This window comes from Micrasema longulum, unplaced genomic scaffold (genome assembly GCF_059751315.1).
Source record: "Micrasema longulum isolate JH-2025_06_02 unplaced genomic scaffold, ASM5975131v1 h1tg000376l, whole genome shotgun sequence".
Classification (NCBI taxonomy): Eukaryota; Metazoa; Arthropoda; class Insecta; order Trichoptera; family Brachycentridae; genus Micrasema; species Micrasema longulum.
The window spans coordinates 67,783-91,814 of NW_028277577.1; the positions used below are offsets into that span (position 1 = coordinate 67,783).

The window sequence follows — 24,032 nt, forward strand, 5'->3', positions numbered from 1 at the left end:
CCTTTTCAATGTTACTACCCTTTAATTTAAGAAATAACGCGGAGTTATTAAGTCGGTCCATTTTATTTTACCAACATTAATTGTTAAACCCTAGCTGGATTGGATTGCATTATATGAGCAATTAGTGGAAAACTTATTTTGTAATTTAGTATGTTAAATATCAACTAATTCAACTAAAAAAGAGTCATTCCAGCCTCGATACAGAATTTAAAGAAAAAAATAAGTGTAAATTTTTTAAATAAAAGCATGCTCTATACATTATTTTGGAGGGTTTTGGTTATCATTGGTTTATAATTCATGTGATTTACATTTTTGATTTTTCGTCGATAGATCAAGCGCTGCGCTAGTTTGTTCAGTCAAACACCGAATCAACAAGGTGGGATTGCTGATAACACTGCACTGAGCATAGACAATTCATTAATATTCGACTCGGTCATTATCTATGATCTGAGCTGTCAGTCAATTTATCAATGCGATAGTGTGTACTAACACCACATTGAGCACTACACGGATTGCATTAATACATATACATGTACATAGTGATAATCTTTGTCTGTGGCTGTGAAATTCTGTCGCTGATATACTAGTATATGTAATCTTCAGTCGTCTGTCATTTTGGTTTTGCGCTTGTGTTCGTGAGTGAAGTGGATAGCAGTGAAAACTTTTTATTTTTCACTTTTTTAATACTCAATCATGTCTCGTGTTTTGGTTGGAGTGAAAAGAGTAATCGATTATGCCGTAAAGGTACATAATTTTACATTCATACTTTTTCAGAATGCACGATTTAATGATAATATGTTATATCAGTTCCTCGAGATCAAAGGTTGTTTTTATAGTATTATGAAGATGCTTTTAACTTTAGTGATAATAAAAAAATTGAAATAAATTGTATTCATTTTAATTTTCCTCATATCCGTTCATCGATTCCTCTAAACTTAATTTTATTATAGAATCTCACTGTCAGTGGTGGTTTAGATAAAATTCAATTTTAAATAAACATTTATTTTATTTCTCTGTTTTCTGCAGGTTCGCGTTAAGCCTGACAAGACCGGTGTGGTGACGGAAGGCGTGAAGCATTCTATGAATCCTTTTGATGAAATAGCTGTGGAAGAAGCTGTTAAAATGAAAGAAAAGAAATTGGCTACAGAAATTATCGCTGTCTCCTGCGGTCCAGCCCAGGCGCAGGTAATATATTGTTATTAGATATGTAGATAATAAACCAACTATCCGCTGCCTATAGTCGCCGGGAGACGTCTGCTGGGTTCTCCGACAAAAAAATATCAGTATTCTGCCAGTGTACACTTCTTACAGCTAGAGCTTAAAGGCGGTTGGGATTCTAATTCCTCACTACAATTGTTTAAGTAACAGATAAGAACCAGAATACAACACACACAATGAGTTTTTCTGGGTTATTATGCCATGTGTCGTTCGCACTCTTAGGACATTTCTGATCGCATTACAGCGTCCATCATCATGGTTGAAGTAATTTGTGTAAATATAAGATTTGTACCATGTCGCTGTCGTTGCTATATGCATCTTGTCAATCTGAAATCTGCGTTGTTTCACAGTCTACACAAAATTCTTAATAAACACGGCATCAAAACTGTTTTCAGCACATCTACCAAAGACAAAAGACCGGGATCCTTTCAAAACCAACGGTATTTACAAGCAAATTGCAAAAACTACCTTAAAGTATACATTGGGTGGACTGCTGGAAAAATTACACTGAGAGTAAAGGAGCACACGGGTGCTTCCACACTCGGCTACCTCGGAAAGTCGGCTTTGGCTGAACATCACATAGAAACAGGGCATTATTTGGAGTTCTGGCTCCTGCTTACATTTGAAATATTGATAGTGATTAAATTTAGAAACTAATTTACTGATAAGGTCTGAATACTACGCCGTCCACAGCTGCAGAGCGCATGAGCGGTGAAAACCGTTTCGTTAAAATCTGTCGAATCTGGTTGTGGTCCCGCGGCTAATGTTGCGGACTCAGGAATCAGGGTCGGAGGTTCCAACCCCACTCAACCCCAACATGATTTTCGTTTTTTAACAGTGAAATATTTACAACTCGTTGAAAATGGTCATCAAAATTGAAATATTTGGGTAAATTATAAAAATAAAAATTTAATTATTTACAGTTAAAATAGTTATTGGCGGCGATTAATTGACAGATAAAAGCTATATGAACAGTTGGTATTGTGGATAGACAGCGGCGAGACTTTTATTTCTCAATTTTACATACTCTTTTTATTGGTCTTTATCTCTGTTGACGTATCTATAAAAATAAAATGGTTAGTTGCTAAACATATTAAGGTACTTTTTTTAGAAATGCACTATTTTCTGAATAAATACAATACCTACATAATATATCCTCTATTTACATTCAGGAAACTCTGAGGACAGCATTGGCCATGGGAGTGGATAAGGGTATACACGTGGAAATATCGGGAGCCGAGTATGAAACTCTCCAGCCTATTCATGTTGCTAAGATCTTAGCTAAACTTGCCAAGGATGAGAAGGTTGACCTGGTCATACTCGGGAAACAGGTATTGCATTATTTAATAAGTCTTTCATATATCATTATTCCCTTTCCGAACCTAATGGTGCATAGGGCACTGCATTGATACATCAATCGAAGCGTATCTTGATCATTTTTGTTACATGAAGGTAAGATGATCAGTCCTATACTTCAGGTACCAGTCCCTGGACTATGAAATATTCATCATCATATATTAATATTCTTTTTCTTAAGAGGTAATGCCGCTTAAAAGTCACAAAAATTTTTTTTGGGGCAATGAGGAAGTTCAGTGAAGAAGAAGTGAAAAGTTCAGACCACCAATGGACGCAAGCGGAGAAAAATAGATCCTTAGGGATGGTAATTAAAAAAATAAACTCCCTTTTAATTATAAAAGGGAGTTTATTTATTTGTTCACTAAATTTAATCATTCTTCGATTTCATGTACATTTGAATGAACACCCGAGATGAACGGTTAATTTGATTATTTCAAAGAATAAACACTGATAAGAGCAGATACAAAACTTATCTTTGAACATGATTTACATATACGCACATATAAATAGTATAGCGAGAGAATTTTTTGAAAAATATATGTAGATTAATAAACGTATTACTTTATATAATTGGTACACATATAATCTATATTATTTATGTTTAAGTAACATGTATTCTTAGAACATAATATATATACTTTATATTGATATAATAATGATAATCAAATTCTTAAATTTGATTGCAATGCAGTTTATTTTGTGTTGTTGATTTAAATTATAAAATTTATTTTTACTATCGTATGCGTCTATACGAAGGTAATTATGGCAGCGAAACTGGCTGTTACGCATGTCATATTTGCTTTATTGCCCTTACGCAATAGATTGTATTGGTTTTAGGGGTATTGCTCGCTTCTTTAGTGGGAATGAACACACCTTGCTGGCGGAGGGAATTAACAGCAAAGCGTCTATCTTGAATAGATGCCAATGTCACTCTGCCGGCTCACCACTCCTTTTGGAGGGGGAACTCTGCGCTACACGCTAGTGCTTCCATCTTTTGAAAAACAAGTCAGCATTGCCGAAAATGAATAAATGTTTTTTATTCTTGGAAAATCTTTGTGTGTATTGATTGAAGATTGATTGATGTTTTGGGGTGGAAAACCTTGAAAAGGAAATATGGAAATTTGAACAACCTATATTTCTTTAATATTTCCATTTTTTTGAAAAGGAAATGTGGGATATGAATCAATAATGTCTCTCATTTTGAATAGGCCATCGATGATGATTCAAACCAGACTGCTCAGATGACTGCAGCTTTTCTAGATTGGCCGCAAGGAACATTCGCATCTAAGGTAAGCAAAAGGTTTTTTTACTATACCCATCCTAACACTGATTTGTATGCATTTATATTTATTTCGATTTAATTATTATGTAAAACTTATATAGCGCCATATCCGTTATATAAAAATGTAAACACTAATTTATTTCACTTCATTGTGAATTATAAAATAAAATCTTTGTTACAAATATTTATTTTATAAAAAGAATAGAACTATAGTTTCGGGAGTGTTATTTTTTTGTTTAGAATCAATTATTATTACCTAATGAACAGTGTTCTGTATTTTGAATATTAGTTTTATACTTATATAAAAAGTACCGATAAGGAGAAGCTAACCTCAAAACCAGTCAATAAAAAACTGAAAATTTGGTGTTATAAAATCATTTTATTTCCCTTTCCACAACTAATGGTGCATAGGGCACTGCTTTGGTACACCAACCACGGCGTATGATGATCTTTTTTGTTACATTCAATATGATGATCAGTCTTACGCTTCAGATGTCAGTCCATGGATTATGATATGAGCCCATTGCAGGTGGAGTGATATGAATTTTTTTTACTAAACTTTTTTGATATTTATAATTAACATGGATGTTTTGTACATAAAGAACCAGGAAAAAAGGTTTTTGAATTATACTGCAGAAACGTAATATAAGCAATGAGTTCACTTCACCTTCAGAATGTAAGTTAGTTCACTCCTCCTACAATAGGGAAATATCACGTTTTTTTTAACAACTTAAAATTAATAAGTGTCTATGAAATAGTGTTGACAATTTTTAAAATTTGTTTTCTACTTAGTAGCATAAAAAATACTTATAAATTTTGAATTCCCGCAAAAACAGTCCATTGCCATGGCCATGCTACGCCCCTAATACAATTAATAATTTGGGTAAATTTTGAGCTTTGTTTGTGACCGTTTAAATTTGAATAGAACATGTCAAATTTGTCCATGCCAAACATGTCACGTTTTTGTAGGAACATTAATAATTTTAGTTTTAAAGTTATATATGAAAACATTTCTCCCAATATCCATATTGATTTTGAAAATAATTAATTAAACTAATTTTTCTAAATATTAATTCTAAGTAATATGTGATATTTCCCTATTCTAGTGTAAAAACGCCTTTTTAAATAAATATGTCATGAATTGAACCTGAGACCTCTTGCATGGTAGGCAAATGCACTGACCATTTGGCCATGAGGCGAACATAAAAAAATATTAAATTTAAATGTTTTTTTATAAATTCTGATTTTTTATTGACATTTAAAATTATTATTATCCATTTATTCTCGAAACAGAAAAAATATTTAAAAAATATATTTTACTGTCTTAGTGGGTGTATTTTAAAAGTATAATCTTCTATACTTTAAGTCAAATATGTTTGTACATATAGGTATTGTACCCACTTTTCAATATTTTTTTAAAACTTAATAAATGCATAAATAAAACTCATATTATCGCAGCGTTAAAAAGATTGTCTATAATGCAAATGTGTTTAAGTTTTCTATTGAAATTGGAATCTTGTGCAGGTTGAGAAGACTGGCAGTGAACTTATCATCACGAGGGAAGTGGACGGGGGATTGGAGACCATTAAGTGCAAGATGCCGGCTGTAATTAGCGCTGATCTGCGACTAAATGAGCCGCGGTATGCTACTCTGCCCAATATTATGGTAAGCCATTATTTATCCTGATATTTAAATAGGGGATTAAATGTACATAAGTTAAAAGAAATAAAACCTTCTTTACGTCCATGTCTAGACATCTTGACTTGATATATTTATATTTATATAAACTGTAAAGCTCTAGTAGTTTTTCATTTCAAATTCTCTAATGTAAAATTGTACTGTTTTTTTTTGTTGATAAATCGAGAATGGAAAAAGAAATTTGATCACACAAATATTATTAGTTGTCAGTAGTCACATCACCACAAGATAACTCGTTTTGTCAACTGTGAAACTGCCTGTCATTTGTCATGGCGCCGAAAACATTTACGTACTGCGCGTGCTTACACGCAATTTTAGATCCAAGAAACTGCCTTGTTTAAAACTACAAATAAAATGGCTTAAGAATTATTGTACAAGAAACTGCACAAAATTTTGTACCTATTTTCTGACTCATGTAATACGAGCTTTAATCACAAATGCTAATTAAACTCATAAAAAAATATATTTTGCTTATCAATCCAAATTTAAGGGGGGAAATGTGAATTTGTTCCAGGAATTTAGATTATCATATCGTGGGTATACTGGCAAAAAACAAAATACACTACAAGTCATATTAAATTTCATATATCTGTAGTTTTAAAAATACATTTAAGGTTAAGTCGTATACCTGGTATTTTATTCAGGCTAAAAGCTTTAAATAACTTAATATTTACTTAAAATAAAATTAAGAAACATAAAAATGTTCTTAAATGAGCACTTAACATCTTACTATATTTAAATAAGATATAAAAGAGTAATATTGGAACTAAACTCAAATGCTTGTTTTCTCAAAACAGGGATTTGAGAGTCAAAGCTTTTTGCCAGTATACCCACGACATACACATTATATGTGCTAAATAAACTCCTGACGTCACTGCGACCGGGAGGGTGGGGATCTCCATAAATTAAATATACGTATCCTGATTATTGATGCTATAGTAAGATGCTTTAAATTGTTATTTCAGAAAGCTAAGAAGAAGCCGATACAGAAGTTAAGTTCCAAGGATTTGGGAGTGGACACAACTGCTCGCATCAAGATAATCTCCGTAGTTGACCCTCCAGTGAGGCAAGCTGGATCCATCGTACCTGATGTTGATACTCTCATCGCGAAATTGAAAGAAAGGGGCCATGTCTAAACTCAACTGAACTCTTCAACTATTACATTTTTTAAATCAATTGCTCTATCTTTTTTCTGTGTTAGTTTCTTATATAGTATTGTATTGAGATTATATCACACCTTAAATAAGCGGAAATCAGCCTTACACTGTACAAATTATATTTCATTAAGTTTTATAGTCCTATCTACACCAGTGTTTTTAACCTGTGGGTCGCGACACAATTTTATTCAACATTTTGCTTAAGCTAGTGACATGATCCGCCGAGCGAGGCAGAAGTTGGTCGCCTGCTATTTTTCTATTCGTAAGGGGGTCGTATATCCAAAAAGGTTGAAAAACACTGATCTACACAACTAACTGCCAATAAGTATGTTTAGAAATATGTTATTGAAAAATGTAAATATGATGTACATAATTTGGTGTATTTTCTGTTTACTTTTCTAGAAGAATATATAGATTTTTACAGAAAAGATTATTTTATTTTTATTAGGAAAAAAAACGTATAAAGAGCAGTGGATGCATCCAATGAGGAACTTTGGCGTTGCCTGAAATCGTGTAACGCAAATAACAATACAAACATTAGAGGCGGTCAGCACAAAAGTGACTTAACATAATAGGTATAAATGGACTTAGATATTGGAAGGGGTCCATAACCATGCGTTTTATAAACTAGATGTGGTTGCTGTTGCTTTACCCATTTATCAATAGATGGCGCTGCTCACACCGTTACCAGTTTAAACACCCCTGTTATTTCAGTCAAAAGCGTTGAGGGTTGCGTCACTTCTACGCTGACCGCCTCATTTAATTGTACATTTTGTGAATGGCAAAATGTACTAAAGAAATAACATAAACAATGAAAACACCTTTCATCCACCCCGCGGTTTAGTTAGATAGTACAGTAATAAATTTTTTTTTAAAACTACCTGATTACGGTCGTTCACAAATATTGGGTAAAAAAAATAAAATAATAAAACACATTTTTATGAAATTTATTAAAATCTATTCTGATGTTTAATAAGTATGTATGTACGTATAAAAACATGCACGTAGTATATTTCACGGTAAAAATACATAATAATGTATTTAGGTCAGGCATTATGTAAAAGTAAAACTTGGAGAAACCAATAAATTGTTTTTGTAATTCTTAAAAATATATGGATTTATCTCAGAGTGATAATTCACGAAGAGCCGCCCATACGGACAAAAACCATTCTAGGATTATCAATCAAGGAGTTAGCTACAGTTTACAGCAGGATTTGTTTTCTGATGAATATTTTTTTTCTATAATTATTATTTGACTATAATTTTGTATCCAAACACTTCATTTCAAGTCATGTTTAAAATATTTTTTAACAGAGTATCTAATACTCGAGAATAATAATGCATATTATGCGTTTCAAATTAAATTAATTTTTAATGTTACAAACGGAGATATAAATTGTTTCAAGTTATTTATGGATAATACATTATTTATTCTTTTTACTCTATTTGGATTGGCCTAATATTTCAGGTGCCGATCTGGGGACTAAAGTTATTTTAGAAAGTTGTTCATTCATGTATCTTGAAAAATGCAAATTTTATGAAATAAAATTCATGAATATATTGTGTTAGAATGCAAAAAAACTGCTTATCCTTGGACAGTTGATATAAAAGAAATAACCGTATTTGAAAGATTTTCAGAAATAGATTCACTTTTCAAAAGGGTTCGCCTGTTAAAAAATAAAGCTCGTCTACAAAATTGATTTATTTATACATTTCTTGCATGCAAACAAACAAACCATCACCATTTCAGAGGATACAACGTCATACAACACTGTTTTTTTGTACAGACCTCGATTTCTCTACATTCATGCGCCTACTCACGCACGCACAGCTTTTGACACGTCCATCTTTAAATATTTGTTAGATTAAGTCATGCCATGTCTTTCTTGTTTTCTGCATCCATCACCATTCGCAGCATTTTAGTCTTTCTTTCGCTCCAAGTGTCCAAACCAACGCAACACTCCTTTCTTGATTTAATTGATAACGTTAGTTTCAACCTTGCGTAATGCGCAGATCTCGACATCTGTGATTTCATTTCAACAGCATTCAGCCTACTTTCACCCTTGTTTCTCCGACAACACCGGGAGTCCATTACTTACATCTACATTTGTACAATTTTATTTCTATATAATATATCCTGGACTGAAAAGGGTATAAACACCGTTGCAAGCAGGACGGGGAATACAAGACAATTGATTTAAAGTTACACTTATGTGTATGCAGTTTAAATTGTATCGAAGATCAACGATATTTTGAGTATGTCCAAATGTTTGTAGACAAGTTGGATTTCACTCCCTAGGGAGTTAAGATCTAAATTTATTGCAACAGAGAGGGAAAACATTTTGGAGATTGGAATATGGAAGTCTAGGCATTTGATTTGTAATTGGCCAGTTTAAGTGGCCACTTTCCACGCTGTGTAAAATTTACCATTTTGCCTATTTTTGAATTCATCCATAATTCCTCAACTCTTCCATGTTTTTTGACTTTTTCACAAAAGTTACTTCACAGCAAAAGAGCCTTTTATAACTTTATTGATATGGATGAGATTAATCGGTCTGAATTATTTCACCTGCTAGGCAACGCCTGAAAATACTTTCTAATTTTTATACCAGTTAGTTTAATCATTAATATTTTGAGAATGTCCGAATGTTTGTAGACAGCCTGGATTTCACTCCATAAAGATCTAATGTGGCCACTTAAACCAGCCAATGACGGGTCATAAGCCCAGTAAATATTTAGACTTCTATATTCCTTTTTCAGAAATGTTTTCCCACTCAGTTGCATTGGATTTAGAAAGAACGATAAATTCACCAGCGATGTTTATAACTACCATTGATCTATATTCCTCCGCATGCATCGACCTGTCTATTAGAGGATCAGGTTACGCATGTGGCTGGTAGGACATAATTCTCCCGCTGAGGCAGCCCGTGACGAGCATGCAGTGGCGGGGGCTGAACTTGGAGCTGACCACCAGGTCGTTGTGGCTCTTGCTGACGCTGAGCTCCACCAGGGTGTGGGAGGTCCCCGCCGGGGGCACGCAGCCCGGCAGCTCCGAGCAGTTCTCCGACAGGCTGAGCAGCCGCACCCCGCAGCCGAACGGGGAGCAGATCAGGCGTCCATCCGCCGAGAAACACAATTCCTAAAATAAAAACAATAAATGTCAACTTCAACAATATTTTGAGTATGTTAAAATGTCGACATCTGTACATTACAAATAATATAAGCCAACTTAAGTTTAACAATATATGAAAAACGTGGCTACCCGGAAACCGTAAATCTATCACAGCAATATAATTGATTGGTTATTGTTCACCCGAACCTGTGACACTTCAAAGTAGTTCATTGTTATTAATTTTTCATATATTTTCGAGAAACTTCGCCATACATGTTGCTCTAATTTTTTCGGTAGCACTGAACTTCCTCATTAGACCTTCTGGCCTGTAGTGTAAAAAAACAATTCAATAAATAAAAACAGTAGTTTGGAGAAAGGGCAACACGTTTACTAACCTTGATGAATCCTTTTCCTAAGTTGGGTTCCTGGATGTAATACAGGAGTCTGTTCTTATTTTGATGGATGGTTTGTGTTAGAGGATGTCTGGTCGGCTCGGAATCTGGTTCAAAATCATCTTCGGTAGTCTGAACAGGTAGTGTACTCCCGGATGTTGACGGGCTGAGTCTATAAAATACGTAAAACAAATTCAGATAAGCCTTCATTTTTCCAGCGCAATGTTGCGCCAAAATGAGATTCTCTATTGTCTGATTAAACTCTTACAAGAAACAGGGACTTCATTTAAAAATTATTTATTTGACAAACCTAGTCTACATTACTTTTGCGGAGGGAATTATGAAGAGGGAATAAAAAAGCTTGAACAAGTGACAAGCGTGTACAAAATTGTAGAGAAATAAAAAGGTCAAACGATTTTTTCCTAATATTTTTTTCTGAATATGTTCTTATTTTCTTAAACCTGCCAAATGAAACATGCTTTCTGGATGTATTTAGTATATGAGATTTTTTGTTTTTATTTCTATTTTATGTTTAGTAATTTTTATTAAATGTGTTTACGAGTCTTGCATGTAATCTGTTCTAATCCTCAAATAAAAAAATACAATAAACTGGTTTCATTAACAATATATTATAGTAATAATATATACCGTTCGCAAGAGTAGGAGGTATCCTCAGGAACTGTGGGGGTGGAGCTAGCATTGGCCAACTCCTCAGCAGGTGGGGCTATTCCTGAACTGACTCCTGTTATTCTCTGCATATTGAAATTACGATTTGCCTGTCCCCTGAGAAACGGTGAATGCAACATTTAATGGATAAAATTACAAACTGCTCTTTTTCTCTCTCTTTTCGACTCTCGATCATTTGAAACTGTACCGGCTTCCTGTACGGTAGTACTGGTTGAAATGGCTCTTATATTGAATTACATATGTTACATGTATTTGAATACTTAAGTATGTTAATAACAAGATGAAAATAGATTATTGAAACTGGATTTTAAAAGTGAATAAACACAGTTTTTGCTACTGTTCGTGTATGTAATCGCAATTTGGTTATTAGAAAGAACTTAAATTTTTCCAAACTCACTCATTTAGAAAGTTGTAATGAAAGTAGTAGAGTTGAAAATTAAAACCTACAAACATTTTACATGTGAAAACTGACCTTGTAACTTGATCTAGTCTTATTCTGTTTTGTCTTATAGATATTAAAGCTTCCCACACGTCATTTTGTCCAGTCATTGATGTTCCCTGTAAGATTAGATTGGTTATAATTTGTACATAACACAAAAAAACAAATACACCATAATTTGCCACTGTAACTCGGCCACCAGGCCTGTTGAGGTGCAAAGAATAAATAAAATCAGTTTAGGATTACTTCATCGGATGTTAATTACAGAATACATATATTGAGTCAATTGTGTGATGCCACAAATGATATCTTATGATTTTCTCAGTTTGACATATTTCGACTTGCATCATTTCAAAATGAAGGGATGCCTGTACAGGATGCCTAAAATTCCTGATTTTTCATAAAAATGCCGGTCTAGGTAAAAAGCGGTAGATTCTGTGTCAAAAACTTACCGATACTTGAAAATCTTAGATGACCCGATTTAAAAGCCTGTCTCAGAATAATGCCAGCCGCACGCCTGTAAACATCCTTAAAATGCCTGTCAAATGGGGCCACCGCATATCATTTGGTTACCTTAGACTTGTGGGCGACAGGGCGATATGTGTATTTCTTTCTGTTTTTACATAATCAAAACACAGTGCATCAAATGTACACACATCAGCCAAGTGCTAATGTAGCAATCGGTAGAATTTCGCTTTAACTCCGTAGGTTATCTCTTTAAAATCTGTAGTATTGGTCTAGTTGGTACGGCATGACTAAATTGCTATATTTACCCTGTCCAGTGTCGCAACGGGGGCAGGTTCCACCCCGTTGGGGGAGGAACCCCTGGAAGGGAGGGGAGCCCTGCGCCTGCGACCCCGGGGTGGTCCGGGGCTTTCCAGCACTTCTACCCCATCCAACTCTTCTTCGGGAGCACTTTGCTGGATGTCATGTATGCACGTCCACTGTCAAACAAACTCATATATCGATCGTCCAATCTCTGACATACGAAGTATATTATTTATTAGATTCCAATTTAGATCAAATAACATGATTTAATAGTTTATGAGTGTAAGGTACTTGTGTCGTGTGTGTGAAAGGGTCAGCTGGTGAGAGACAAATGTGGCCAGTAGCCATGATATATTTAGTATGGTGAAATATTTGAAAACCTGTATATCATCGGTGATACTGCAATATAAAGTAACTAATAATATAATTTTTTGGCAGGGGGATCTAAAAAGCGTTTTGTTAATATATTACTTACGATTTTAATCAACCAAAAATACTGGTGGAGTATTAAAAACTATTATTATTTAGAGTAAAAAGAACACTAATTTATAAGTAACGGCTCTTATTGTGGTAAAACATTTTTGTAAAAAAGCAGGTTATGCGGTATTCAGTATCACTGACGATATGAATGTATGAATAAAATGAATTAATGCAAATTTGTAATTTATTATTTATGCAAAAATGATTGGTTTTAAAACTAAATTGACAAAAACAAAGTCACTTACTTCTGATTTATCATCGTGGCTGATATTTCTACTCAGTGCACACCATCCGTGAGGGTGAATCTTAAAAAAATAATAAAGTGACATGTCAAGTGTTATAATCATGAAGGTAGTTATAATGCACTGATTTTACTATTAAAATAACGATAACACATGCACGTACATGCAACAGTATTTTGAAATTTTCGAGTTATGCCTAAAAGGACTCACTTGTAAAGAGCTAACAACTTCAGCTTCATTTCCTTCCGGAAAATCCGTGATAAACTCCACTCGGTTGTGTTTTCGTTTTCTTTCAAATAGGTAACTGTAGATGCACGCTATTGGAATATGTTGCCCACTCATTTGCATTAGTCTGTACATATTTGGCTAGAATAGAAGAAACGGTTAAAAAATATAAAGAAATATGAAAATAGGTTAAAAATTAACAATGTTTTGAGTATCCCACATGTTTGTAGGCAGGCTGGATTTCCACCCTAGGGAGTTATAAATTTATTACAACAGAGAGAGAAAATATTTTTGAGAAGGGAATAAATTATGCAGAATGAGGAAGTAGTTTATTTTTAATTCTCTGTTGTAATATACATATGTCAATCTTAATAACTCCCCATGGGGTGGAATCCAGTCTTTGAGTATGAACACTTGGACATACTTAACATATTGATGAATAGTTCTTGAACCTTGAACTATGTAGGTTCTGCAGTGTAGATGATATGTATTTATTATTCGGGCTAATTCAGTCCATTTAACAAGAGTAAATATTACAGGTACAATTGAAATACAATACAAAAAATTATATGTGAATGTGATACTTTATTTCACAAAAGACACATCTCTAATTACTGGTTAAATCTATGGATGTGAAAGCGCTCGCTTCCTGACTGATAGCCAGATACTTTAAGGACCTGGTGCATTAACTTACAGGGAGCCGTCACAATAGATCTACATAGGTCGCAGTGACGCCATGAGCTGGTTTAATACTGACTCCCATCTTTAAGAATAAAACTAAGAATACCTTGAACCCTTGCAAGTCCTGGGCTAAAGTCGGTAGATCTAGATTGTGTATTATGATTAGCAAGCCCCCGGTAGTGCACATGACCAGTTGACTTGCGTCGGGAGATATCCTGCACCTCATCAGACCCGCAGCGTGGAATACCCTCTGGTAAACAAAGCTGGTTTCCGTATAGCAGTTGATGTCCCAGGTGTAGATACTCCCATCTAGTCCTGATGTAACGAGCAAATTGTCCTTTACTGAAAATTCTATGTTCTTCACCCAGTTAGAGTGGCCTTGTAATGTCCTAATGCGAGTCTTTAAGTTTCGTATGTCCCATAAAGCGATTGTGGTGTCATCTGAGCATGTAGCGAACATTCTAGAGTCAAGGAATCTAAAAAAAAAAATGGTAAAAATATTATTGATATTTTGATTTCTAGAACCAACTATCATATCCAACTACAACTAGGTAACTTCAAAATCAGAATTTTTAAGTTAAATACTAAAATATATATTTGTATCTATATGTACTCGCCTATCACCAGACTCCACATATATGATAATGAATATGAGACAGTAGCGAGCGTTGACTTTTCTTATAGGTAAGCTACGAATAATGTTCTTGAATTTTAATTTACATAAGTATTACATTTATAAATGGCTATATTTTCCGTGGATCAGTGTGTTTCGACAATAATTTATTATGTATACAACATCATCTATCTGCTCTAGCTGTTAAAAAAAATAAACTTTAACACCCCGTACATACACAACAAAACAGGAAATAAAAATTAAAAATAATAATACAAAATTAAATTTGTACCATTTATGTAAAATAAAAGAGAAATTATACTAACTTAACACAATTAACGCAGTCAGTGTGGGCATCTCCAACATAGTGTATTTTCTTATGTGTTAGGGGGTCAAATATTAAAATAGATTTCTTTTCGCAGGCCGCTACCAAAAGGGATCTGAAAGAATGAAATAATATGAGAACGAGATAACAGTTTTCAATATCCCAAGAGAAGGTCACTTGTCCAGGATTCTGGTTCTATTTCACACAGAGAATTATTCTTCATTACATAGGCATCTATGTCAGAGGCAATTTATTAATATGTGCATAAGTGAAGTGAACTGCTAAGTAAAAATAATTAATAGTAAAAACATGTAATACAAAGAAACAGTGATTCATTGCAACATTATACTAGTACAATATTATATTACATAATAGCGCCAAGTAACGAGATTGGCTCTAGCGGACTATTTTCCTATCCCGCGCATGCGCTTATCGTCACCGGGCATATTCTGTTTTGCACAAGCTTTTAATCTGAATTAGTATGATAAATACCAGATCTGGTAAAACAGTGGCTCGAGTGAGATAGACTATCCTTCATGCCGGTGAATTGTATGTTAAAAAGAGAAGACAATATACAAACTCCGTGCAGTGCCAGCACACGCGCAGATTTGAAGTTAATTTTTAACATCACTTTGAACATGCGTACTGACAGAATATTAGGAAAAATATATGTGATTTAGTTATGTATAATGTGCGTATAAAATAGTGTACAAACAAAAACAATGTCAGATTAAGTGTTCCGATCTGGTTCCAATGCGTGGGTTGTCATTTCACATGTCATTATAATTTATTTACCACATCAGACTTATGATATAGTAGGTATTATTAAACTAAATATACGAGCAGACAAAATCTAAAGAAATGCTGGAGATGCACTGCCAGTGTTTTTGGTCAGGAGCCGCCTGTGATATAAGTATATAATTCAAAAGCAATGAATCACATACCCTTCCGGAGAGAACTCGAGATTGAATACTCCTCCATGATTAATTCCAGCAGAGTCTTCGGCGGGATCCCACTTGCCACACGGTGCCATGGCTTTATAGATACTTCTAGCAAATGCATCTCCGGCACCGATGGGGACCTGGTACCCCAACTCTCTCTGTCGGGGCCACACGGCACCAAACGCGCTGTAGTCTTTAGGCTTATACTTCATACTGCGGTCTTATAGAAGATCTGAACATAAAACAGAACTGATTATTTGTATAATATCGCCAGCAAACCTCGCGGTTTTCAAACAAGGTTTGAAGGGAGACAGTGGATGAGGACGATGCGGAACCCGGAGGAGTGGAGCAGACAGAGGGAGGCCTATGTCCTGCAGTGGACCGACATAGGCTGATTATGATGATAATATTGCCCACTAATGAACAGATTCATTTATATCGATTGTTTCTCTGCAAATGCATTGTAATGACACCCCATTTTTACATACAGGAACCTCTTTTTACAAGGTTTCAAAATAACACCGTAAAAGAGTTAAATAAAAAATAAATTAATTAAGATTAATAAATTGTTCAATTAATGTTAACCAACATTAATTGAACAGTGCGTAGTTTTAAAAAATGGATGGAAATATTACACACACTCTGGATATCTGAAGCGATGAAAGTTATGTCTTACCAAATGTGCGTAAATGAGTCACAGTGTTAGTAAATAATCATTATTATGGTTTTTTTAAGTATTTATTTTGAAATAAAATTAATGTATTGGGTGTTAACATAAGTTGGGTCCTTTTTTCCAATTTAAAAATGAGCACCAAAAGTTTTTAAAAAAAAAGGTAAAGAATACCAAGAATTGCAAGGCTTTTATTGCTAGCAAGAAGCGCGGTATCATCAGCATACAAAAGACAGTTGACTGTTAAATCACCCATTTTTGCTCCTATTTTTAAACCTTTCAGTTATTTCTAAAGTTATTAATATACACATACGTTGAACGGCCATAGTGACATAACACATTCATTATGATGAATTTACCCTAACACATGCTGTGCTGTCCTTATACAGAGAAGCAATAGCTCGTGTCAGATTGCTGTTCACTCAATACTCTGATAACACGTTCTATAGTTTATCTCTGTCAACTCTATGATACAAATCACAATACAGAACTCTCTCAGTAATCCGCCACTGGAATATCCGACAACTTTTATAATCCGCCATTTACTGGTCAAAAGCACAAAATAAGACTCGATAATTTGCAGGTATACGCATGCCTAATTCAGTAGTTTTACGAAAGCCTGACTCGACCACCAAGTTTTATAAACCTTGCATTCATATTTGGTTAAATAATTGATAAACATAGTTTTATAGTTGTATAAATAATTTGGATTATTTAAAGTGTAAGATGCAAGTACAAATTCCTCAATAAAAAGTAATTTTATGAAAAACCTGTTTTAAATTTGACCATATTTTGTATGCATGCACTATCCACCGATTTTACTAAATGGACACTTGTCTGGTTTTAAGGGTGGCGGATTACTGTACATATTACACATTCAAAAACTATTCTTAATCAAACGACAGACATAACCCTAACAATACACCACATACAAATAATATAATCACTAACCCTCAACACAAGGACAACTTAAATAAATACAAACTAATACCACTTTCGGATAAAGGGACTTTGAGTATTATGCAATTAAAATCTATAACCTACTTCCACTGTCCATTAAAACAATTAGAAGGAGTAAATGTTCAAAAAGGCTATAAAAAAATAGATGATGGAGGTAGGAAGAAGTAAAATGGATTGTCTCATTCGCCCAAACTGATATTGAATCGCCTGCTCCACAAACATATAGTTTATGTTATGTTTTTGTTTTGTGCGTTTTATAATATAAATAATACAGGTATGTAGTGTTTAAAACTGTCTTAACATTTTAAAATTTTTACTTTTTTTGCACAGCAACAGGCCAGGAGGCCCAATTACAGCACAGAACACCCAGGCTTAAGAAAAAACACATTCAATTTTTGTGTTCTCACCGGGAATCGAACCCAGAACCTTCCGTGCGTGAGTCAAGTGTCTTCATCGCTACACCACGGAGGCCGCCGTTATTATAAATATGGTAAACATGTTTACATTATATAAAATAAAGCAATGCTATTAGATGGAAGAACATATTGTTTTTGAATATAAAGAAATCAATGTTTACAGCTGGAACAGATGATCAAATGCCGCATGGCGAGTATTTCAGTAAGTTTATCTTTTGTTTTTCTTAGCAATATTTTGGGATTTTCAGTTCACCGGCTTAAATATAAAAGCATACATACCACTGATCGTGTGACCGCAATAATAAAGATGGTGCAAGCAAAACACAAATTTTATTGACTTATACTTTTCACTCGCTGAAGAGAAAATTGTTTTACAATTAAACTAGTATTCAAAGTTAACAGGTTCAAATTATAAAATACACATTTGACCGTATTATTGAGACACTACTTAAATAATAAAATCAACACCGAATCGACATCTCCACTTTGACTTCGTTTTGACATGCTTTGACAGCTCTCAGCTCTACAAAATAAGAAACATGGCAATTCATGAAATTTCTATTTTTCTTATTTTCGTAATGAGAATTATTACGACTTGTAACACTTCTATTTATTTAGGTTACCATGGTTACGATAACATAAACATTGGGGATGACAACCTGTGCAATCTGTCAATATATGTACTTTTGAAACACGAAAACTGGGAAAACTTATCAACTTCCTTGTAATTACATAGTGAAATGTCGGCAGATATAAGTCCGGAGGTTATCAAACTTACTCAGGAAAATTTAGGGAAATTTATAAAAAAACCGCCGCTCACTGAAAAGCTTTTGAAGAAACCTCCTTTTCGTTTTCTTCATGATATTACGACCGCTGTAAGTTTTTTAACACAACATGCCTACTTACGATATTTCATATTATTTATTTTATTATCAAGATTTTACCCAGCACTATTTTCACAAGCCTAATTATTTACATATTTAGTTGTGATTTATTGCAGTACATTTTAACATTGATTAAGAAAAAAAATAAGTAAATGGTGTAATTTGTGATTTTACTATGCTGACATACATAAGTCTATACTATTGTGGGTAAATTTTATTTCAATTTTAAATTTTTCTGTAATTTCAGATTATTTTTCACTTGAATTTTGACAAATTAATCATGTATCCAGTATTGTATTTCTAGATTCAATATCACATTTATTAACTAATTTTTTTTAGAAATTTTCATTGCAAACAACATAAATTGTACATTTTAAAAATGGAAATTAATGAATAGTATGTAAAATAATTAATAAATATTCAGATATTCAATTTTATTTCACAGGTGATAAAAAATACAGGATTTTTCGATGGACTATTCTCAGATGAAGAATTGATTTCTGATAATATAAAAGATAGGGAATCTAAAATAGCATTTTTACAAAAGATCATAGAAGTTTTAGGTAAGATTATTCATATTTTTTTATTAAAATAAAACAAAATTTCCATCTGTTTTATGTAAATATGTTTTCTATCTTGTTTTGTACTGTGTAAGTCGCAATTCAATATAACAGTAAAATGATTTATATTTGTAAAAATATATAATGGTAAATTACAGAACACCCACCCTAAACCTTCCGTGTGTGAGGCAAGCATCTTAGCCATTGCACCACGGAGTTCACCTTTATATTTGTATAATAATGTTTTTGTTAATCTATGAATAAAATTATGTAAAAATATTTATTTTTTATTTTTTTAAATTCAGATATTGTGACTGAATCCTCTCTTACAACACGACCTTCAAAAGTAATAGCAGGTTTAGAACCAGAAAAAACAAATGAGCTACTGCAAAAAATTGGCTATGCTCTCCAACAAAATCTAAGCAGCAAACAAGCTGTTGAATTTATCTCGAAGAGAAAAGGTAACCCAATTAAGGCACCACCAACCAATACAAATGATAAAAATCAACTAGGACAAAATAAACCAGCAAAAACGGTGAAATCAGATGCTTTAAATAAAAATAAAATTCCGACGCAATCTGAACGTAAAAACACAAAAGAAAAATCCAAATCAGAAATCAATAATACAGAAAAAAATTCAACAAGAACAAATAAAGTAGAAGCTTCAAAAAAGGTAAAAGTAAATGAAAAAGTATTAAAAACATCTAAAACAAATGGTGAAATTAAAAAAACTCTGAAGAAAAGTGATAATACTATTAAATCTACAGGTGATGAACAAAACAAACCTTCAATAAACGAACCCCATCATTTACTTGGGAATATAGTTGAATTGAAAGATATAATTGATTCTGATGAATTAAATTCTATTGATAAAGAACAAAGTGATAAGCTCGAGTCCCCTGTTGTAACCAATTCTGTTGATCATCTACAGCTAAATGATTTAAATCCTGAAGTTGTTAAACCAAAAGAAACCACAATAACACGTCCGCAAAGCAGAATATCTAGAAAACTAAGCGCTTCTAATCATCCACAAAGTATACCAGATAGCAGCCCTGAACTCAGACCACCAGACGTCGCAACTGAAAATAGCACACAAATTAACGCATTAGGTGAAAATATAAAAAACGGCGATGATAAAGCCAATTCAGAATTATCTGAAAAAAGTGAATTAAGTACTGAACTAGTAGAAATAAAAAAACCAACTCCCCGAAGCATCTCATCTGGTAGAAGAAGTGCACAAATTAAGCCAGGAACCTTAAAAAATAACCATAGCTTAAGTATAGAGAGCAAAAGTGAAGATGCAATTGATCAGAAATCACTATCTTCAAACGAATCAGAGAACAAAGTATTGGAAAGACCGAGGACGTCTTTAAGACCTCCGAGTGTAAGGCCTTCCTCAGCTAGACCAGGAGCCCCTCGTTTAAAGGATAGAAATAGCGATGTCATTGTTACTACTGCAGAACCTGTACTTGTTGGCAAAGTTAATGTAATTGTGGAGAATTATGATAATCAGATTGAGGTTAGACAATTTTCTTTTTTAATTACAATGTAGAGTTAATATTTATATGTTTTTACATTTCAACGGTTCTTCATTCTGTTTTCAGGATGATGAAGGAAGTGTGGAAGTTTTGCAGATTACTGCAGATGATAAAATTAGCAATACAGTTATTGGAGATACAAAAATAGATACCATTGCCAGTGGGCATGGACACTTGGTTCAGCAAATTCTAGAAACTCAAAAAGAATTGGCAACTGATGAGGCGCCGAAAGTTGAAATTGTAAGAAATTAATTAAGTATTTATTTACATGTGTGTATAATGTACAATGTTGATTTAAGGCAATACATAGCCCTGTTATGTTATAAGTGATTAAAAATCATTATTATGCGGACATCATGTGTACATTTCAGCTCTTTAGGTGAAACCCATATTGAGCTTAAATGTTAAATTTGAATTAAATATGAGTTTTAGATTTATAAAATCCACTCTGAACAAATTTTGAATAAAAGAGATAAGGGTATCATTATTGATGTTTCAAAATGTTTGTCAGTCAGAAATCCCGCTCCATCGAGATAAGATAATTTTTTCAAAGTTTCAAATGTATATTGTAAAACAATTGTTTTTTGTGATTTGCCCGTAAGTAGAATTAGACTCCAAAGTAGGTTTTGTTACTATATAATACAATGCAATAAAAATAACTCTTTAATAATGCTTTCAAAACTGTTACAAAGATTAACGATTCCAATTAAAATATATTGATAATTCCAAATAGTCTATTTATTAGCTTTTAAATCTATAATATCAAAACTTCTAGCAAAATGTGTGTTTTATAATGATTCCATACCAGTTTTAAAAACTCAATGTTACATGGATAAATTGTTTTTAAATAAATGCATCTCAGATTATAATTGAAAACAGGAATGGGAGTGGGGCGCTAGAAAGGAAAGAGAAGCATCGTACAAGGAAGTAGAGAGCATCCGAAATGGTCTGCAGGCGTTGTCTAGGGCCTCCAATCCTCTGGGAAAGCTGATGGATTACATTCAGGAAGATGTGGAGGTTATGAGACAGGAGCTCATTCAGTGGAGAGATGCTCGCCTCAGTGCTGCAGCTGAACTCAAACATCAGCAAAGGTAAATAAATTTCAATTTGAATAAAATCAGTACATTATTTGAACGCAGTTATGCAGAAAGCAGCCAGTCATTTTTTTTTTAAATTAGGTATTGGTTTTATCCAGTGCAGTAAGCTCAATTCTATGTTATGCTAAAAACAACCAGGACACTTTCATACAAAAAACTGTAACAATCACCTTCTGAAAATAGTGTCAATCACAAAAACGACATTTTTCAATTTGCAGAAAACACCTACAGCACTAGAAAAATCTTACAGTATATATACTGATGGGAAGATTAATGCCTTCAGAAATCTACTTATCTTAAATAAATGAAAGTAGATAATACAAAAGTATTTTAATTTTATAAATTCATTAATTTGAAAATACCTATAGTAAAAAAATATGTTAATACAAAATGTCCCCCCATGAATTCAAAGTTTCAATAAGGTATCATTGAATATTAGATCTGGCCGTTTTCTGCAAAATGCGTATTTGTTGTGTAGTCAGCCAGACATAAAAAAATCACAAAATTCCTTTAACGCATTATTCAATTATTATAACAAATTAATTAAGTGATTCTTTACAATTAAGTACCCTAATACAAAAATAAAATAACATGTTCAATACATAATGACACAACATACATTAGAGTTTTACTATGGCTGGCTGTTTTCTACAAAATGCACATCTTGAGTTGTGTGGTCAGCCAGACTTTAAAAATCATCAAAACCGGTCAAAGACCTAACCAAATTAATGTTTGTTTTATAAAAAAATAAATGTATGCATTATTTATCATTTGTCAAAGTAAAAAAAACATTCCAATTGTCGTGTAGATTTTATTATTCACTTTTTTTCATGAAAGTGCTTTTATCTTAGTTTCACTTCTCTATGGCTGGCTGTTTTCTGCATAACTACATTCATTTCATCATCATCATTCCCTTTCCGCACCTAATGGTGCATATGACACTGCATTGGTACACCAATCACAGCAATCTTGATCATTTTTGTTACATGAAGGTAAGATGATCAGTCTTACAGTTCAGGGACTACGAAATATTCTAGTGTAAAAACACCTTTTTAAATAAATATTTCATCTCAACCATGTTGGGAATCGAACCCAAGACCTCTTGTATGGTAGGCAAACACTCTGACCACTACACCAGGAGGCCGACTTTACACTTTGTAGCCCAACCATTATTTGGAATCGAAATAAATTGACAATAAAATTTCATTATTGCGTCATTTATGCACCTTTTAACTGGCAAGTTGTGGTCAACCAGCAAGCAGGAGAGTCAAAAGTTTTGTCTATGGATTTTCCCTAACCAGACATTAATGTAACCAGATGTATATACTCTAAGAATGTTATTATTTTTCTTATATCTCTAAATCCCTTTTGCGAAAACTCACCACAGCTGTAATTATAGTTGATATTTTTTTCCCAGTGTTTTGCGTATTTTTTATTTTTGCTTCTACTGATTTAATTTTTTGCTTATTTAATATTTTTCTTATCATATTAAACATAGAAGATTATAACCTTAGAGTATATACTCTAAGATTATAACCATTTAAAATATTCCATACATATAATATTTTAAAATTATTAAATATTTTTATCAGTTTATTTATTTTATTTAATTTTACATAGAGCATCTTTTATGTTTGCAGAATGAAGAGAGTGTAAGAAATATAAAAAAAATATCATCTATCTCTTTCAGCCTTATTCTGTGAATATAAAAAACGTCCCTCATAATTATGCTTTACGTACTTGTCATTTTTAAAAATGTTTTTAGTTTTTGATTCTAAGCAGTTATGTCATTTATATAATATCATTTGTGTTATATTATTCTAGTCTCACAGAGCAGCAGATACAACCATTGCTGGCCAAATTAAAGCAGCTAGAAGATCAAATTGTGGAGCAAACTGAATCAGTTCACACTGTCAAATCTAACATATACAGGAATTCACTTAAAATAACTAAACTTGTTGATGGTGATGATTAAATACACAAATCAATAATATCACACTATACTTTTGAAATATGCTAAAGTAGGGACTCTAGGTTTATTGAGGCCCTTTACCAAAATATGGCAATATCGGCTAAAATTCAAGTATACTATTTTACAAATAAAATTTACCAAACTAAAGAACATAAATAAGAATTGTTAAAGAAACTAGTGATGAAACGGATAGTGGTTTGGCCAGATACTGGATATTCGGCAAGCCCTTATCCTTCAATAATTAATAGTTTTTCTGAGATTATCTATCTAGCTTTTATTTGCATTTTTCTTTCTATGGCGCTAACCCACAAAAGTAAAA

The 24,032-nt window shown here is 33.1% G+C and overlaps 3 protein-coding genes across 3 annotated transcripts; 2 read left to right on the plus strand and 1 right to left on the minus strand.

The window, feature by feature from the left end:
* Window positions 1-623: 623 nt before the first annotated feature.
* Etfb (Electron transfer flavoprotein beta subunit) lies at window positions 624-7,139 on the plus strand. Its single transcript, XM_088225602.1, has 6 exons — window positions 624-744; window positions 1,027-1,185; window positions 2,391-2,549; window positions 3,783-3,863; window positions 5,381-5,521; window positions 6,520-7,139. The coding sequence occupies exons 1-6, from the start codon at window positions 694-696 to the stop codon at window positions 6,688-6,690; spliced, it is 762 nt and encodes a 253-aa protein (XP_088081728.1). The 5' UTR covers window positions 624-693; the 3' UTR covers window positions 6,691-7,139.
* An 834-nt stretch (window positions 7,140-7,973) lies between these two features.
* Window positions 7,974-18,196, minus strand: LOC148282098 (DDB1- and CUL4-associated factor 10 homolog). The gene is made up of 11 exons (XM_088225601.1): window positions 17,942-18,196; window positions 15,620-15,848; window positions 14,677-14,790; window positions 13,844-14,213; window positions 13,042-13,197; window positions 12,835-12,894; window positions 12,115-12,285; window positions 11,375-11,460; window positions 10,864-10,998; window positions 10,219-10,387; window positions 7,974-9,850 (listed from the first exon to the last, which is right to left on the minus strand). The coding sequence occupies exons 2-11, from the start codon at window positions 15,826-15,828 to the stop codon at window positions 9,593-9,595; spliced, it is 1,728 nt and encodes a 575-aa protein (XP_088081727.1). The 5' UTR covers window positions 15,829-15,848; window positions 17,942-18,196; the 3' UTR covers window positions 7,974-9,592.
* A 113-nt stretch (window positions 18,197-18,309) lies between these two features.
* On the plus strand, window positions 18,310-23,845 carry IFT54 (intraflagellar transport 54). Its single transcript, XM_088225605.1, has 6 exons — window positions 18,310-18,537; window positions 18,992-19,109; window positions 19,412-20,625; window positions 20,711-20,884; window positions 21,524-21,735; window positions 23,566-23,845. Exons 1-6 carry the CDS (start codon window positions 18,403-18,405, stop codon window positions 23,714-23,716), a joined length of 2,004 nt encoding a protein of 667 aa, XP_088081731.1. The 5' UTR covers window positions 18,310-18,402; the 3' UTR covers window positions 23,717-23,845.
* The last annotated feature ends 187 nt before the right edge of the window (window positions 23,846-24,032 follow it).

Excerpts from the sequence above, each read along its gene's own strand:
- Etfb (XM_088225602.1), top strand. The coding sequence starts at position 694 with ATGTCTCGTGTTTTGGTTGGAGTGAAAAGAGTAATCGATTATGCCGTA. Across the intron at positions 2,550-3,782 it reads TGGTCATACTCGGGAAACAG|GCCATCGATGATGATTCAAA; the intron begins GTATTGCATTAT and ends CATTTTGAATAG. Across the intron at positions 3,864-5,380 it reads AAGGAACATTCGCATCTAAG|GTTGAGAAGACTGGCAGTGA; the intron begins GTAAGCAAAAGG and ends AATCTTGTGCAG.
- LOC148282098 (XM_088225601.1), bottom strand. The coding sequence starts at position 15,828 with ATGAAGTATAAGCCTAAAGACTACAGCGCGTTTGGTGCCGTGTGGCCC. Across the intron at positions 10,999-11,374 it reads AGACTAGATCAAGTTACAAG|GGGACAGGCAAATCGTAATT; the intron begins GTCAGTTTTCAC and ends ACCGTTTCTCAG. Across the intron at positions 9,851-10,218 it reads TAGGAAAAGGATTCATCAAG|GAATTGTGTTTCTCGGCGGA; the intron begins GTTAGTAAACGT and ends TTTTTATTTTAG.
- IFT54 (XM_088225605.1), top strand. The coding sequence starts at position 18,403 with ATGTCGGCAGATATAAGTCCGGAGGTTATCAAACTTACTCAGGAAAAT. Across the intron at positions 20,626-20,710 it reads ATTATGATAATCAGATTGAG|GATGATGAAGGAAGTGTGGA; the intron begins GTTAGACAATTT and ends TTCTGTTTTCAG. Across the intron at positions 20,885-21,523 it reads AGGCGCCGAAAGTTGAAATT|GAATGGGAGTGGGGCGCTAG; the intron begins GTAAGAAATTAA and ends AATTGAAAACAG.